Source organism: Chiroxiphia lanceolata, chromosome 3 (assembly GCF_009829145.1).
Source record: "Chiroxiphia lanceolata isolate bChiLan1 chromosome 3, bChiLan1.pri, whole genome shotgun sequence".
Lineage (NCBI taxonomy): Eukaryota > Metazoa > Chordata > Aves > Passeriformes > Pipridae > Chiroxiphia > Chiroxiphia lanceolata.
The window spans coordinates 20,304,972-20,322,680 of NC_045639.1; the positions used below are offsets into that span (position 1 = coordinate 20,304,972).

Genomic DNA, 17,709 nt, shown 5'->3' on the forward strand with positions numbered 1-17,709 from the left:
TCTTTAAGAAGTTCTGGGGTGAGTATGGGATCATATATAAATTATAGGAATCTCTGAAAAACCAACCTGTTTCTATACCACCTGGTATAAACGGGAATTAAAGAGCTTAACCTAAAGAATAATCTTTGAAGGTAATTTTACTCTTCCGCATGTCAATATCTGCATATGAAAACACAGACAGTATTTCCTTCCTTCATAGTACTATTTTGAGGCTAAAATTATTTATTTGAGAAGTTTTCAGAGCCTTAAAACACTTAAATATGTGATATTATTTACATCTTTAAAATTCCATCCACTGTCATTGTCAGAATGGAAAAGATTAGCCTTGTACAAAAAAAATCTACTTGAGATGCACTCCTTTTCTCACTGAATTGAGAAAAATCTTTATAATTATTCCATTTAATATCTTTGAACTTGTAACAACAGAAGTTACCTGCAACAATATATCAGAAGACAGGAGAAGCTCTTCATAACAAGATGGAAATCATATGGAAATCTCCTTTGTCAACAAAATAACGGCTAAATAGAGAATTCATTCACTCCTCAAAAATACATATGTGTAACTAAACAACATAACATTTCATTCCTTTTCATTATGCCTTATGTCTGTTTCATTGTGCTTACATGTGAATATTCACTCACAGACATATATTCTGACAGATTTATTAAACAATTTGTTCTAGTAAACCTATAGGATTAGGCAATGACTAAAAACTCAGAATGTGGTAGTATGTTTAACAAAACACCCTCCAATAAGACCAATAAACGAGGTGAAGGTTTAATGAATGGTCATCATATTGTATATGGGAAAGAATAATGAGAGAACAGAACCATGTTAGATTAGTAAAGGTAGTCAGAAATTAGTAGAAAAGAGTGACATAAAAAAGAAAAAAAAACCACAGAGACGAAGATTTTACTAAAAGATTGTTGAAATAGAAAAACTGAAAGTAAAGCAAACAATGGATAGAGGGAGATATAGTGTTCATCATGTCCCTTGCAGGACAGACACAACGCCCAAATTAACAGTATATATTAGATACTAAACAAAAGCACTGAATATTGAATAAACTGTGCAAGTTAATGAAAGAACTTTACCATTATACTGTTCAGCAGCCTAAGAGCTGAAAAACAAAAGAATTGGTGTGTACATCACTCATCTTGAAGTCTCATTAAAGCTAGGATACCATCAGTGCCACTTCTTAATCAACAGGAAGGTTTGCTGTTGAGACATGTATGGTATTTTATCTTCATGACTTCTCCCATGCCATTCCTAACCTCCCTCTTCTTATGCACTTATCTCTTACTTAGCATGCATTTCTCCTGATACAATAGTTTCAAAAATTACCTGAGCAGGACCAACCATGCCTCACATCAAACTTGTATAAATACTAGGTGGACTACTATGCATCAATCAAATTTATACATGTAACAATTTCAAGAACGTCAGTGTAGTTCCACTGTCTGTGAATGTGGCTCTGTGAACTATTTAGCTGCTATTGTACTTCATTGTCATTTCCTTGCAATACAGATTCTTTCTTAAATATTTTTATCATATCACACACAAAGCCAGCATTCAATATACAACTCACTTTTACCAGACTTCTGACCCTGCAGCAATCTAACCCTTTCGCCACCCCAATTGACAGTAATACACAAAATGTGGTCATGTTTTCCTAAGATCTCAGCATGTACACTTTTTGATAGATCACACAGCTTGTCCTTTAAACTCTGCCATTAATCCTACCCACAGGAATTGAGCAAGAAGTTTGTTGCCTAGAAAAAATCCACACAAATAGGGATTATGCAATTCAGATGCTGAAAAAGACAGTTTAAGTGCAAGGATCTCCTACCTAGTGGATTTTTAAATTACTAATGCTAGATGCAGAGATGCTCAATGTTATAATACATGGTAGATACAGAGATGCCACTATGTTATAATAACATGCTTAGTGTGAGTGACATGGCTAGTAACAAGCTATTTAGAAGAAGCTCTGAGAAATATTGCCATGTCTACATGAATATGCCTTTAAAACTGAGCTTGCAAAGGATCAATCAAAAAACAGCACTCAAACTTTATGTTCTATTGTGTGTTAAGCTCTTTCTAATGACAGATGAATTTTCAGTGTAAACTCTCATTTCTTTGCACAGTTAACCAGTTATCAAACAAACTGAAATGCTTCTATAACAAGCAGCTTTTAGGAAAAATAGAGTTTGCAATACTGTCACAGATAAACTTTAAAAGTTCATTCACTCCCTATCTTTAAAAAACAGGAAGTGAATATCTTATTTTCTGTGAAGTGTGACAAAGGGTGAAATTATTGATTTCTGTTGGAAACACTTCCACTTACCACTTGTGCTATGCTGAGACTTAAGAGAACAGTGAATGAGAAGGAAGTTCTGTACACTGACAGCGGGAAGAAATACATCTGAAATGCTGCATAGCCATCGATTTCTCATGGGAGGTAGGTTATGGTGTCAGCAGACAGCACTTCCCCATCCTCCTCCCACTGCTTCCTTACCTATACAGCTACCATCTTCTGGGCGTGAAGATCACCACACTTATCATCTTAGTTTTGGCTTTTACTGTACTTGTCCTCTCTAGGGAGGTAACTACCATTTCTTAGAGATAAAGAAAGGCTGATTGAAAGGAATACGAGCAAAACTGGAAATCTATGGAAGTTATAAACTTTGTCACTAAATTATATTGGCAGATGGTGCACCAGATAGATTCCAGATATTTTGGCTTCCAGCACTTGTCCTCTTTTTTTTTACATCACCATGAAACTGTGTTGAGTAGCAGAATTACTGAGTGTCTGAGTGTCCCCAGGATAAGTAATCCCAAAGGGCAAGGGCTGGACTCAGATTCTAAGAAAACAAGAGATTTCTGATTGTGTGTAAATCACTTAAAGGTCATTTTTGGAATTTAGACCTGGCAGAACTAATCTTGTAGACATAAACATTTTTCTTTATTCAGGTACCATTTCTTTCAGAATCACAAACAGCTCAGCTACTGGCTTCTTTTCTAAGTTTATCTTACTTTGTCCTTTTTGACAGAAACATTAAGCAACATGAACTGAGATCCCTTCCAAGTGAACTGAGATTGTGTGTATAGTACCCCATGAGGCACAAGATTTGAATGATTTTCCTATAGTGAATACCTGTGAATAGACTGACACATCTGGCTTCTGATGTGGAAGTGAATACACGAAGAAAGCTTGCTGACCAAACACACCTGTCACAGGTACTGTAAGAAGGGTCTAAGGGAAATTGTAAAAACTTTGGAATTAATATTTTATAAAAACAGAACACTGCAGCATGACGTGCTTCCCATACTAATGCTATTTAAATGTAGCTGCAAGCCTGCCAGAGAACTAGGAAATCTCACTCTCTCCTCTTTAATTTAAATGGGATTTTTTGTGGTACAAGCTTTGGAAAGTACTCAGAAACATCTGACTTCTTGACAGAGAAGTGATGAGTGGATATTAAACACCCATGGAGAGGTGGGGTTGTTCATTGATTGGGGCACCTAGATTAAAAAAAAAATTAACTATTTTAGTTCATCTTCAGGAAGTATTAGTACTTATAATGAATGATAATTTCATCCCTTGAATGTTTTAGAGACAGGATGATAAAATTACAACAGTAAAGAGGGAGGAAATAAAATGTAAAAGGTAAGAGCTAATTCATTCTTCATGCTAGCTCAGTCCTTGGCCTTTCCTGAACAGACTCTGCCAATAGTAACAAATTATGTATAATCATTCTGTGATGTGGACTGTTCACTTGGGACTAAGCTCAAATGACCAAACTTGCTGCCTTGTCTCTTAAACTGTGGATCTGAAGATCAAAGGCCAGGGCTTTATCCACTGAGTCCTCACCTTTATAAGAATAAAACTGCCAGTTGTCCAGAGACAGAGTGGATGTCAGACAGTGTCATTTTGGACCAATTGTTTTTCAAGTTCTTACAGGACAGCACATTAGGTTAGAAGCATATTAATCAGTTGTGTCTTCTGAATATTCATTAGCCTGCTCCAGGACGGACTTTGTGGCCTTTTTTCTTTCTCACTTAAAACATTTAAACCTGATCTAAGTGCAGTAACTTCAACAGAATTAACTCCTGATTTCCAGTAATGTGAAAAGGGGACAAGGGCTACCAGTGTAATGTCTATGAATTGCCACCTCTGTTGACAGGAAAAATTTAATAGAATTTGAATTTAAAATATTTTACTCTAGGCATCGACAAAGATGAAATAGGTACAGATACAACTGATACAAGTGATATTTTGAGTTTTAAAATAACTACAGAAAATCAAAATGAAATTAATTCATCTTAGAAACAAAAGATGAAAAAGTGGGACAAGTTTTTGCTTCCTTTATACTCAAAAGCCCTAATTCAGGGCTACAAGTCCTTCAACTACTGTTTGCTGGAAAATGAGACAATATTCTTGGCAGTAATTACATTGCCTCATTCCTAGGCACATGCTATTGGCCACTGTCAAAGATAGGATGCTGGGCCAGGGGAGTCAGAAATCTGACTCAGTCAGGTCTTCTAATTAATCAGGGTCCAACAGAAAGAATTGGCTATACAAAAATCAAGAGTAGGCATACATACACAACAGGCATGATTAATTTTTCTAAGGTCTCAATAGGTAAAAAATTCTGATAGAACAGAAGCTCCCACAAAACAGAGGACCAGTATTAGCTCATCTACTCTCAGTATGATTTATCACAGAGTAGGAGTTCCAGGTTTAGAAATGAGGCCATGATTCAGTCCACCAGCCTCAGCAATGATAAGCTTAAGTGATGCATGTATAACATCTCATTATCAACAATGTAAAAATATGTTTTGTAATTGTGAGACAAAGCTCTCAAGCTTTTGCAGATCGAAAGAACTTTGGCTTCCTGGACTAGCTGTACATTTCACTTTCTCTGACAAAAGGTAATTGTGGTTTATCTGTTTATAAACAGTAGAAAATTGGAGAAAAGAGAATTAAAATTCTCTTTTACTTCACCCAGTACTGTTTGCTACACAGGAAACAACCATAAAGGAAAAAGATCTGTTGCTCTGCTGATTCTCCAATCCTTTTCTCAGTGACAGGAGAAACCGTAATAGCAAAAGGCTTTTTCAGCTGGGGCATTTTGAAGACTTTCCATAAGACTGTTCTCCTGATCTCAATACCTTATGAAACATGCACGATATTTCTCCCTCCACCATTTCTGGTCTCTATTTCCGTTACCATTGGCTTCTGTTCCCCATCACACCATGGACTTGCAGATGCTCTGCCTGGGTAGCAGCAGTAGTTCTAGCAGAGCTGACACACTCGCTCCCACTCACAGAATCACCTCAGCATTGCTGCTTGCTCTGTCAGCACATACTTAAAACAATAAAGGTCTGCATTCTTGCTCGATACTGGATCTTTGGATTTAGGCTGTTATATGCCTAATTCTAGTCATCATTGTAAGACAAAGACTAACTGTAAAATTTCTTGAAAAGCTGGAAATACCAATGACCTCAGGAATCATGCAACCACATATTTCAACAAAAGTGGGCTCTTCGTACCCATTTCTACAAAGTGTCAACAGTGTGTTCAGAGCCTCTGTCTGTCGCTGACTTCAAAGGTCATTTGTCAGCACTTTGCAGAGATGGTCCTTACTACAAATGTCAGCTTGGAAAATATGACAAAGAGCAGAAGTAAGAAACTATTCAATTATAGTGAATGTTGTTTGTACAGAAAGGAGAACTACAGGGACATAGAAGGATAATCTGCATGGGTAAACATGTTTATAATGAAAACCACATTTAATAAGTAGTTCACCTACTAATGAACTCTTGAAAAAAAAGGGATTGTTACTACTGAGTGGAAATAGCATACTGTGATTCTGGACTAATAAGAAAAACTTAATTATTATAAATTTCGTGTCTCAATAAGAAATCACAATGCAGTTCATGATAAAACAGATTAAAACAACTTAAAAAAGCGTTATCAATAAGAAATTATAAGAAATATTCTTAACAAAGGCAAAGAATTGTTAAATATGTACTGTAATTTTTATCACGTTCATCATGATGTCAAAATTTATCAGACTGCTAGGGTAAAAAGCAGAAAAAATTGCATTATATAACAATTTTAAAATCTGAAATATAGAGATCTTATTTCAAAATGGAATGTAGTTTGGAAGCCCCACAGATTTATTTTTTGCTGTGTCTTACACTGGAATCTCTTGCAATAAGCAAACGGAGCAGAGAACATAACTTATCATGTGGTAAGAAGGGTTTTTGTTTGTTTTTAAAATTAAAGGAATCATGTAGGAAAAGCTTCCTTCAAACACAAGAAACTCATGCTATTTGACTAGTTATGGATACTACTGGCATATAGCATGTTGATTAAAAGCTTAGTATTTAATAACCCTGAAGTTTTAGAGCTCATGCTCTATTTCTCCAGACATTATTTGGTTGGCATTGGTGGGATACATAATATTGTACTTTCAGAGAAAGACAGTCAATAATTATATTCTTTAATATGAATTTAAACTTCTAAAGTACTAACATTCTTTTATATAAATGAACTGCTTCAGTGGATTGTAATATTTGTGTAAATGCAATGTATTTCTACAAGTAGCAATAGCAAATAGTCATATTTATGTAAGTTTACATGGTAAAATACACTCAATCAACTGTTTGCAAAATATATAGGAAAGTATAATAGCACATATTTTTAATCATCCAATTCCCCAAATGTTAGTTCCCTAGCAGTGGTACCCACGACACACAACTTCCCCCTAGAAAGGTGTGTAACTGCAGAGAAAACAATTTAATTGTACGTATGTCTATATAATATTTTGTATGCAGATCAAACTCTTTGTTCCTGAGTTTAAAGCATACACACATTTATTCTTCTCATATTTTTAGCTGACCAGGAACTGTGTAACTGCATAAATTCTTGAGCTAATATACTGTGGCTCTCAACAGGGCTAATTAGTTTGGGTTCAGCCCCATGTTATAGCTCCAGATTGGCTTGGAAAGGAATCAAAGCAAGCTGTCTGTATAAGACTATGTATATATACCTGGTACCAGTAACGACAAATAATGCATTCTAATTCAGAGTTTGATATCCATTTCTTCATCTCTGCTTTTCTTTATAGAGGTAACAGTTTATGAAAGAAATAAATCCTTTAATAGCAAGTTAATTCATGAAAAAGACAAAACGTTGACTTCGTCCTAGCCCGTGCTACTATGTACATAGTAGACATCCCTGTACGTTCATGACACTGCATTCCTCAGTTTTACTTTTTGAAGTGTAAAACTAAAAAATGCTAGTAATTAGGAATGAGTACACCTTGTAGTGTGCTACATATATGTAGCTACCTATATATGTATGTATATAATTATATATACATTATATATAAACACTTCTGAGATGGGTTTGTGAGCTTCAACTTGTAGGTAGGGGAGAATGAAATTTGACATGTCTTTCTTTACAAAAGTTGAGGAGCAGCAACTCCTTAAATATTTTCTTTCAGTACGTAAACACCCTGTTCTCCCTTTTTGCCTGTACTAAAGTAAAAGATTCCAAACTATAGAATATATTTGAAACAATTATTGCAAATATAGATTTTGCAATGCTGTCCCTATAACCTGCCTGAACATCTGTAGCCTTGATGCACAGGGTGGCTCAGCTCCACCACTGTATGGTAGGAAGGGGAGGAGAAGCAAACTCTAGCAGGTCTCTGTAACTTAACTGGGCTTTAGTTGATACATGACTCGTCCAGCTTATCAACTTACTTTAATCACTCAAAAGTGTTAACTTTTGCTGCCTGTTTCTACTGAGACATGAATTGGTCCTAATCCAATTAACTATCCTTTGAAGACAACAAGACACAGTTGTAGTCAGATCAGAAGACCAGGCATATAGAGAGTAAAATGTCAAACAGAGAATCAAACCAGTAAATTCTGCATTGAAATAATTTGTCCTGTATCTTGGCAAGATATTAAATTCTACAACTACGTGCAAGTGTGGAATATAGATTTGACTGCAGTAAGTAGTTAACTTCAAATATATCTTTGCTGTTGTTCAGGTTGTCTGTAAGTTTTGCACAGATTTACACTCATCTATGTTTTGAAATATTTCCCTGCAAAAGAAGACGGTTCTCGGACCACAGATCCATCATAAAGAAAAAATCCTGTGGGCTCTGTGTCCCAGTATTAACAAACCATCTCAGCAAGCAAAACCAAGCATATTTTTGTTCTGCAAGACACTGCTAACTAAATTATAATTCTGTAAAATTAGAAATCTAAATTCATCAAAACACAATAGTTACTGCTGCCCTCTACCAGCAGTCTTCTGGTGGATTGCTGAAATAAGGCACTACTTGCCTTTCCTTAAAAATATGTTACAGATTGCTAAGCCAGTATAATCAGATATTAGGTAAACTAATAAGATCTTGGACCACAGGTCACTCAATGTCTCTAACCTGACAATTTTTGTGCTCCAGGTAAGCACAGTAATGTTTATGCATTTATTTACATCATTTGTTCTGTTCAAAACAAAAATTCCTGATTTTTTACAGTTTAAACCAATATAAAAGTACTGTGTAGATTATTCTTAATATCCTAGATCTACATCTAGAAAAATCCATTATAGTGATCTAATTTCAGTTATTAACTAGCTCCTCTGTCTAAAAGACACTCAGAAAACATTTTATGCTATTTTTTACTAATACTATTCTATACTTTTTTTTTTTCCAAATAAAATTACAAATGTCCCAAAGAGAGGGGAAGATTAAATATCTTGTCACTAGCTGTCATGGTATTTTTCTGCATTTTTTAGGATTAACAGTTCTTAGACACAGATTATAATTACCAACACATAAAAAGCAAGCATTTAGTTCATACTAACATTTCATTTTAATTCCATATTCATATGAAGAACAACAAGTCACCAAACATTTATGGAGACAAAATCTTTTGGGTTTGGTTTTTTTTTAAAGTTCACAAAAAGTGACTAAAAAAAAGGCAAACCCACAAGCTTTACCAATCACATCAGTTTTGCATATGATATATCTACTGCCATATTCACCTGTCTGTAAAGCAGCTTACATAAGAAAGCTTGGAAAAACATACCAGTTTTATCAATACAAAACAAATTAATCAGCAAATATTTAAAATTTATGAGGCATTTCTCAATGAAAACAATCATGCTAAATAAGCTGTTTCAGGCAGTTCTAGGAAAAGCTTTAGCTGAAAACCTGCATTTACAATCTATCCTAAAAACAAGAAGAACACAGCACCAACCCAAGCATTAAGTCAATTAAAAAAGGGGAAAAAAATGAAATCCCTTCTCAGCTTAATAACTTGTTAGTTCTTGACAAGTGCAACAACACAACAATAAGCCAGTCAAAATGAGTTTTTAAAGCGAGGTTATGCCCTTCATGTTGTGTTATCACAGTGGCAGATCAAACTGCTGACTTGGACTCTTTCTGCCAGCAGTGCTGATGCTGCCTCTATGAGGCTACTGTCACGGAATAGTCATGGTACCTGCTCTTGCCTATAGAAAGGCACTAAATTGAACTCGAAGTAGTGTCTTTGTGATATCTTTTCAACAAGTCATGTCCCATTCAGCCTGCTAGTTTATCTCTGTCAGGCTGGGGGCCCAAGTGGTTTGCATGAGCTGTCAGGGACAGGTACACCAACCTGCTCAGTGCTAAGGAGGTAATGCATCTTTCGGGCTTGGTATTTCTTTTCCTTTTCTTTCTTTTCCAGGTCTTTCATTTTCTCTTCATTTTCCTTCATTTCTACGTACTCTTGAAGTTCAGTCCTGTAATAAAATAAGTCTGCTATTATATTACAACAATAAAAGATGTACTAATGTTCTATTTTACTTTAACCCTTTCATAGCTAAACAGCTATTATGTATTAGCAGTATACTGACACCACTGGAATGCAAACTTACAGTTCATTCAATTCCACAGCAGCAGGATCTACACAAATATAACTCTGAAGAAATAGGATTAAAGTGATCAAAAGTATGAACAGTATATGTGTTCATATTGCTTATCCTTTTGAAGCATATGTCAACCTATGTATTTTTACAGCCTGGTAAAATAGTATTCATATATGTCCTTTTATTTGTCTTTGAGTGTCATTTTAGTTTTATTATCTCTAAGCAGGAGCTATTATAATGTAGTGATTTTCCTGAAAATGGTTTTAAAATAACAGCTGTTCACTTATGTCTCAGCTAGTGCCTTGCAGCCCCTCCTGATCTGCAGAAAGGGGAGATCTTATGGAATGAGAGAGGACAGTAGACATGGGATGAAAGATCAGATTCAATCCTAGATCCTTGAGACTTTTGTAAGGTTGAGAATGTAGGCATGGAGAAAAACCGGATGCAAACCTTTTATGCATACATTGTCCTTAAGAGGAGTTTCCATGGCATTAGACTTCTTGCATAGGTCTGGTTTGATAGGAATCATGCAGGCCACCACAAGAAACAGGAATGTAACTGCCTCATGAACCACTGCCTGTGTAGAAAATTCTTTCATCATACAAGAAATAAGGAACTATACCTAATACCGGGTTTCAAAGAATGGAGAAAACTCATGATTTTAACTGAATATTTAGAGTAAAATTCTAACAGAAAATGGGTAGAGATTTCCTCCTCAAAGGCTTTTTTTTTTTTTACAGAGCCAGGCTTGCCATAAATTATGCAAACAGTAGAGTGAATTAATGTTCTATAAGGAATGAAATTCCATGATATTGTGCACAGTGCACGTTTATGGAATTTTTTTGACCCAGTTAAAAAAGGTTAGTTTGATTAACATTTGTTATTTTTGTTATTACAAAATGGCTAGTTCAAATTAACCTGTGTGCCAAAGACACCAAGTATATTCAGTCAAGCATTTAGATTGCTTAAATGTTAATTAAGTGAGTAAATTCTAGTCTTTATTTTTTTAAGCATGTGTGTTTACGATAAAATAAAAAGAAAAAACATTATTCACATAACTAGATAATTCAAATATTCCTGCAAAACAGATCATTTAGAGAGGTCCACATTTATAGCCTCAGTTGTTTCAATGAGTACCAAATAAGACACTGTGAGGACAGGGGTCAAATTATGTCAAAATATGCACATGGATAAGTTTGCTGATATGAATAATCCCATGGGAAAGCCATATTGCTCGTGAAAGTGTTTTTAAGATTGTGGCTCTGACTTACTCTTGATATTTTAGTTATCATTAAATTAGTTTATCAAAATATATGAAAGAATAATAATTGCTTTATAAATATGAAAACTATGAATTCACATTCTTAAGTACAAGTTGCAGTGTAGAATTTTTATTTGTTTCATGCTATCTTTCAAGTTTTTATCAATTAAAACAACTAAAATATTAAGTAATTAAACACATTTTATTTCCACTGTAAAAGAAAAATAGAATGAGAAGGAAATAAAGATTGGAAAAAATGTACAGGTATGTTTCAATCTCTGAAAATATTTTTTGTTGCAGTTTACTGTTAAAGGCTGCTAATACAATATTTCATACAAGGTTACTTATGAAGCACACTGACGTTTAAAAATCACCATGCTATGCTTTTGCAGCAGTGTAATTTTTTTCCAACATAAGATTAAATTGCAAAATAAATGAATTACTTAGAGTGGCATGGCCCCCATTTTGCCACCCTTCTCTTGAAAATTGCTTATTAATATGAAAAAAGAAGTTGGAAAATAGCCTGTTTTACTTTATGCATAGCATTCTGGGGCCTCAAAGCCTGCAGAGCTGGACTAGCTGCACATTTTAGATTGTGTTGGCAAGCGGGGACGATGACCTTTCTGACCTGCATCTCAAGGCTATTATTAATCGCTAAGTAACCTGGTAAAGCCAAACAAATTTGTTTCCATTGAAAGGATCTCTATCTGTGTCTGAGAATTTGTGCTGTACCAAACAAACCTCATTAACTGTGTCCATTTTTGACAAAGAACTAGGAGTTGGAGAGATTGGCGACCTTTCTTTGTCCTTAAGGTACAGATTTCAGAGTCACTGCATGTAGGTACATAAGCATTTTTACTTGGAAACTCTTTGTTCTATATCCATCAATCATAAACAAATGAATAAATCGACAATGCATATAGTATCAACTTTGTTCTTTTATTTTATGCCACTTTACCTTCAATATCAGAATGTATGGTCCATGGTTTATGTATTTAATACTATTTCTTCTTGATTACAGAGCCCTCTGTTCAGCTTTACTACCACTATCTATAACGGATGAAATGACTATCAACATATCACTACAGTCTATTCATGTTCTTATATACTCAGGTACTTCTTCCAAACAGTGTATATGGAAGTGCTTTTATTTAGAACAGAACTGGTGATAAAACCCCACAAATAATGTCAAAAATATAGTTTTGTATTACAGAAATAATGATAATGGGATGCAAAATGTTTCCCATTGTCATCAATCTGAATTTACCAGATTGCTTTGAATGATTAATAATCTTTACTTGATGAAATTAGATGAAGTCTAAAATACTTGTTGAAGTTCAATGTAATTCATGATCTCTTTAGAAAGTGCTATCATCCAAATCATCATGATCATTCCTGATTATCACACATCCTCACTAATATTTATACCATAATCCATGTAAAAGTTTGATTTTTTTTTTAAGCATTTACAAATAATTTTCAACATACTTTTGCAGCCTACACATTTTGTCAGTTGTGCTAAAATATCTCTATCAGGCATTATATTGCCCTGTACATTTGTACCAAACATGCAGACAATTCTGTCTCAGGGATAATAGCTCCCAAGATGATTCTATCCCGAGACACAGTACAAAATTAGGGGTATGTAGCAGTCCAAACATTGCTTGGGCAAAGCACTGATGTGTTAGCATAAATATAGATTTATTTTAAAGCTATTTGAACCTGGAGCTTTCATCTCTTTTACCATACTTTCAAGAATTTGAAAGGGAGTAACAAAAGAATCTAAAAGCAGTTGGATATGAATATACTATTTTACACATTAGCAGATTAATTCTAACATGTTATGCACACGTTATGCAGGGGGTTTCACTGTTCCCACACAGAATGATGTGTATAAGTGTAAGTGGGGATAAAGACATAAACTTAATCTTCCAAATGGAGTTAGACGTCCAGATAGCTTACATGGAAATGTGTTCATTGAGAAGTTTCATGCTTGTGACCTGCTACATGTATGCCTTCCCAGAGAAAATAAATCCAAATTCCATTAAAGTAAATTGAAAATTGGTTGAAATCAAATGATTTGTGGATTAAATTTGTACACTTACTGCCAGCCTTCTCTTTGTTCATAGGTATTGTGGGTTCATTGAGCAATCTTTTCTTGGGATATAGGGGTATCATCTATATGACATCATGAATATTAGCTATGATGCATGATACTTGGTGGATTCTGGATCAATTTGCTTCAGGATAAACTTTTCCTAGTTCATTGTGAAGTGGGGTGGTTGAATACAGGCAAATTGTTTGGCCTGCGTTTTTAAAGCTCAAAACAATTTCTGAGGGAGAAAAAGAGTTCTGTAAATGCAAAACATGTTTTAGGTTAATTAATAATCTTGTTCTATTTTTATAAATGATCTGTCTGTTGCATGGCTCATAGCTGGAATAGTACTGCTCATTAAACTGTTATAACTGAAAAAGCAGGTAATTATTTTAGCACATAAGCTTTTCATTATCTTAAAGTTTATCTCAGTATATTAACAGCATCTACTGCATCTTCCTACAAACCTGGCTTCCATATAAGCTTAGTCCTATTAGACTTTCTACCCACACAGGTTTTTATGGAATACCTTTGAAGAGGAAATATGTGGATGTTTTAACAAATGTAATGTCTTATCACGATCTGAAAATTACTAAACAAATCAGAAGAATATCAATGTTTATTAGTGCAAGTTTAGGATGCATTCTTTTATTAAAAACATGAATCTACTGGCTAACACAAAGTGTGTGTTCCTTGTCATAGGGAATATTTTGTGTAATTGAAAATAGGCGTAAGATTACCAATATATGTGCTCAAACCACACAATTAAAAATGATCTCGTGTAACAAATCTGTGAAGTAGCGGCTGAATTATTAATAATAAAATTATTTGCTTTATGTAGTTCAAAAATTTAAAAATTTCATCTGACAAGGTAACTTATTGTTATTCTGATACTTCATTATGCAGTAGGCAGTGGTGTTGGTTCCTGCTATGAGATGCAAATTCAGTTGACAGTGCTCCTGCTGTTTGGATAAAGGTTAAAAATACACATATAATATTGTTTCTGGCACTTTTAAAAAGGTCTTTGAGTGATGATTTCAGTAATACACAAATTTTAGGAATTCTGCATAGAACTGCATCATTTTACAAATTCACACTGACCTACATTTTTTGAAGTTTATTAAACTATTGCATTCTGCTCACATTTTCACTGAGAGTCTGTGGTCCTTCGGCCAAATAATATTTTAAAAATTATAGTATTAACTAAAGGGCATTTGATAAAAATCAATAATTAGTATAGTTGCCTAGAGTACCCAGAAGAAGTATTAAGTTATTGTGATTTTAAACAGTTCAGACCACAAATCATAAAATGCCAGCAATTGAGGCAGTAGGCAACCTTAGCCTAAGAGAAGATAATCTAAATTGATTTTATCTTCCTGACTATATATCATTCTCCCTGCTCAAATACAGAATATGGAAGTCAAAATAAAATTAGCGAGACAATAATTTTGGTACACCACTGCATGCCACTTGATTTCACATCATATTGGTGTGGGTGAGGATAGCATATGACCTGCCACGATAACATCATTTGACTCAATCTATTAAATTTGGGGAAAAAATGAAATATATATATAGACTAGCCTAGGATGTAAAAATAGTTTAGAGATCTCTATACTTAAAAGGCAAAGTTTTAACAGAACACACATACTATATACTTATGTTAGCTATGCACCATAGCTATGACTAACAGCTTGATTATCCTCAAACTTGTTCTGATTTTTTTAATGAACCTGTTCAGATTTGTTAAGCAAAATAGGTCAGCTCTCTACCATGACGTATAGTCCTGTGTGTATCCTGACAGAATTCCTTGACCAAAATATTTGATCTCAAGTTGCAGTGAAACAGATGCTCAAAGAGGCAGTCAGTTATTAGTGGTACAAGGTATCCTAACTGCCTAGGAGACCTACCACAATTAGATGTCCAAAATTCTCACTAATTTTAAATGTGAATGTTTACATCAATCCATTTGACAAATTAATCATGACAATCTCTTTGAAATCTGGAGGAATGTTATTGCTCTGTCAGTGCAGTGCAGTGAACAGGAAATACGACTCCTTAGGATGAAAAAAAATAAATAAAGCCAATGTGTAGGCAAGCAAAAGCACCCTGTAGCTTCTACTGTCATTAATTTTATAGAATGAAATTCATACCACATTAGAATCCCATTACAATTTGTGCATAGTAGAACATACTCTGTCCATCTTTCCTTAATCACACAGTGTACCCTGCCAATGGAATTAAGTGACACACCAGTTCAATTGTCAAGGTCCACAGTGTGATCAATACACTACGTAGGAAATGTGATGAATATAGTGGTGAAGGGTACACAGTGAATGAATACCTTGTGCAGATCAGGAGATCAGGACACAGCATGTACCAGACGATAGGGAAGAACAGACTGATGTATCCTTCTTATCCTTCCAATTTCCACTGCTGCACAGTTACTCAAGAGAGTGCAACAGCTTTTCAAACTACTGATTGCAGAGGCAGCTTACAACTAAAACCAGAGTATTTTCCTAATCCATTATACAGAATCTTATAATTAAGGTCTCAAGAAAAACCTAATTTTTGTCATATATAATCTTTTAGAATTATTCAATTTTCTTGAAATGTGCAAATTTATTGGTCCAAATGTTTTTCTCGTTTGCATATATCCTTAAGGTGAATTTAAATTCAACCTCATTGGCAGCAAAAAATGCTGTGAAGTTAAAAATAATTTTTGTAAATGTCCAATCTAAATAATGATTTTTTAGCTTAATTATTTTGATTTAATTAACCTGTAAAACCCATCCATCATGGATGTGGCATAAGAATAACTGCAACACCAAAGCCTCTGTTGGCAGAGGAACCAAATCCAAGTATGGTTCAACGTTATTTATACTCTGGTCTATACTAAAAAAGCTAACCACAATAGGAAAAATGTTTTCACTCTATGTCTGTTTGCTATTGACCCCTTCACGAAAAAATCAGCCTGATTGATTAGCTTAAACAGTGAAATTAGTATTTGGGGGTAACAAAGCTGACCTGGCCCAGCAACACAATTTATTCTGACAGCAGTTTAGCAGCAGTGGTCATTTTTAGCACAGTGTCAGTGCTAAGCTGCGAAGAGACCAGTCATGTTCTTAATTTTTCCTGCAACATATGAAAGAGGATGTCTAACCACAGCCAAATACCACTGAAAGTTTTCTAGTGAATGTCATGTGAAAGTATCTGTTATCTTCTGGCACCACAATTCCCAGAAGACTGTGTATGCTACCATCTGCACAGTAATAACTAGAGGAAAGCCCACTGCTATGTTTCGCTACAGTTAAGCTGTTCCCAGTACTAGAATGAACTCATTTAAGCTGTTATCTCTCTGCTGCAGTGCAGTACAATGTAGACATATCTGTATTTCTTTTACTTTAATATATGGTACTTGGCAACATTTACAATATTCAACATTATGTGATTTAGAAAGGAAACATGACGTTATAGCTTCTAAAGGTCATCAGCTAAGTTGATTTTCCTTCTCAGGGTATGATGAAACAATTCAACTGAGGTCTACTCCCTAACTCACATCTTTCACTTACTTTGTCATAAAATTCTGCATATGATTGAAAGTAAAATGGTACACTTTGTCCACTTTAAACAGCTTTTACAACAGCAAGGTAGTGAGAGCTTTTATGTAATGACCCATTTTGTATAGCAGAGCAGCAATGGCAAATATCACAACTTTATATTGATTTTCACGGTACCTGGTGGTTTTCTCAAATTTCATATTCATGGAACGGTGTTACCGCTTGAGCATCTATGATGTCATTTTTAATGAAACATAAAATACTATGAGAGATATAGCAAATGAATAATTTTTTTTATATATATAAAGCAAATGCAATTATTTTAGGAGAGATCTGACACTTTTTTAATACTGCAGTGCTACTTGTAAGTATGTGATTTCACAGCAGTGGCTCATTGCCAAACTAAAAATATCAACTAGATCCCACTTTTCAAAAGTGCTAGGAAATCTTCTCTCTTATTGTCTTGAAAACTTTGGATTAATCAACACCAAAAAAAATCAGGCATTTTTATTATGCCATGCAAGAAATAACATTCAGAATTATAGTTTCTTCTCTAAAATTTTGGTTCTACCATATAAGCCAGACTACATTTAATTATAGATTTAGACATCCAATTATTCATGCCTAAAGAGCTCATCCAACAAATATATTCTATTGTCTATACCTAAGCACATAATCTTCTGGTCAGAGTACTAGGTTCTTTCTTGAGTAGCCAAGTACAATGGTAGATGGTGATGAGGCCTCTCACTGCCAAGTATAAGTAGGCAAATGAGTGCTGCATCATTTTGGGTGACATGCAAGCTGAAAGAACAAATTTATTTTTTTTAGATGAGGCTGTAAATATTTAGCAATCAC

General features: G+C 34.6%; 1 protein-coding gene across 2 annotated transcripts in view; it reads right to left on the reverse strand.

Moving 5' to 3' along the window:
- SPATA17 (spermatogenesis associated 17) overlaps positions 1–17,709 on the reverse strand; it is an 87,503-nt gene that overhangs the window by 42,672 nt on the left and 27,122 nt on the right. For both annotated transcript variants that reach the window (XM_032683513.1, XM_032683512.1), the window contains one exon: positions 9,689–9,812. In XM_032683513.1, coding sequence (XP_032539404.1) covers positions 9,689–9,812 — 124 coding nt within the window. The remainder of the gene's footprint in view (positions 1–9,688; positions 9,813–17,709) is intronic.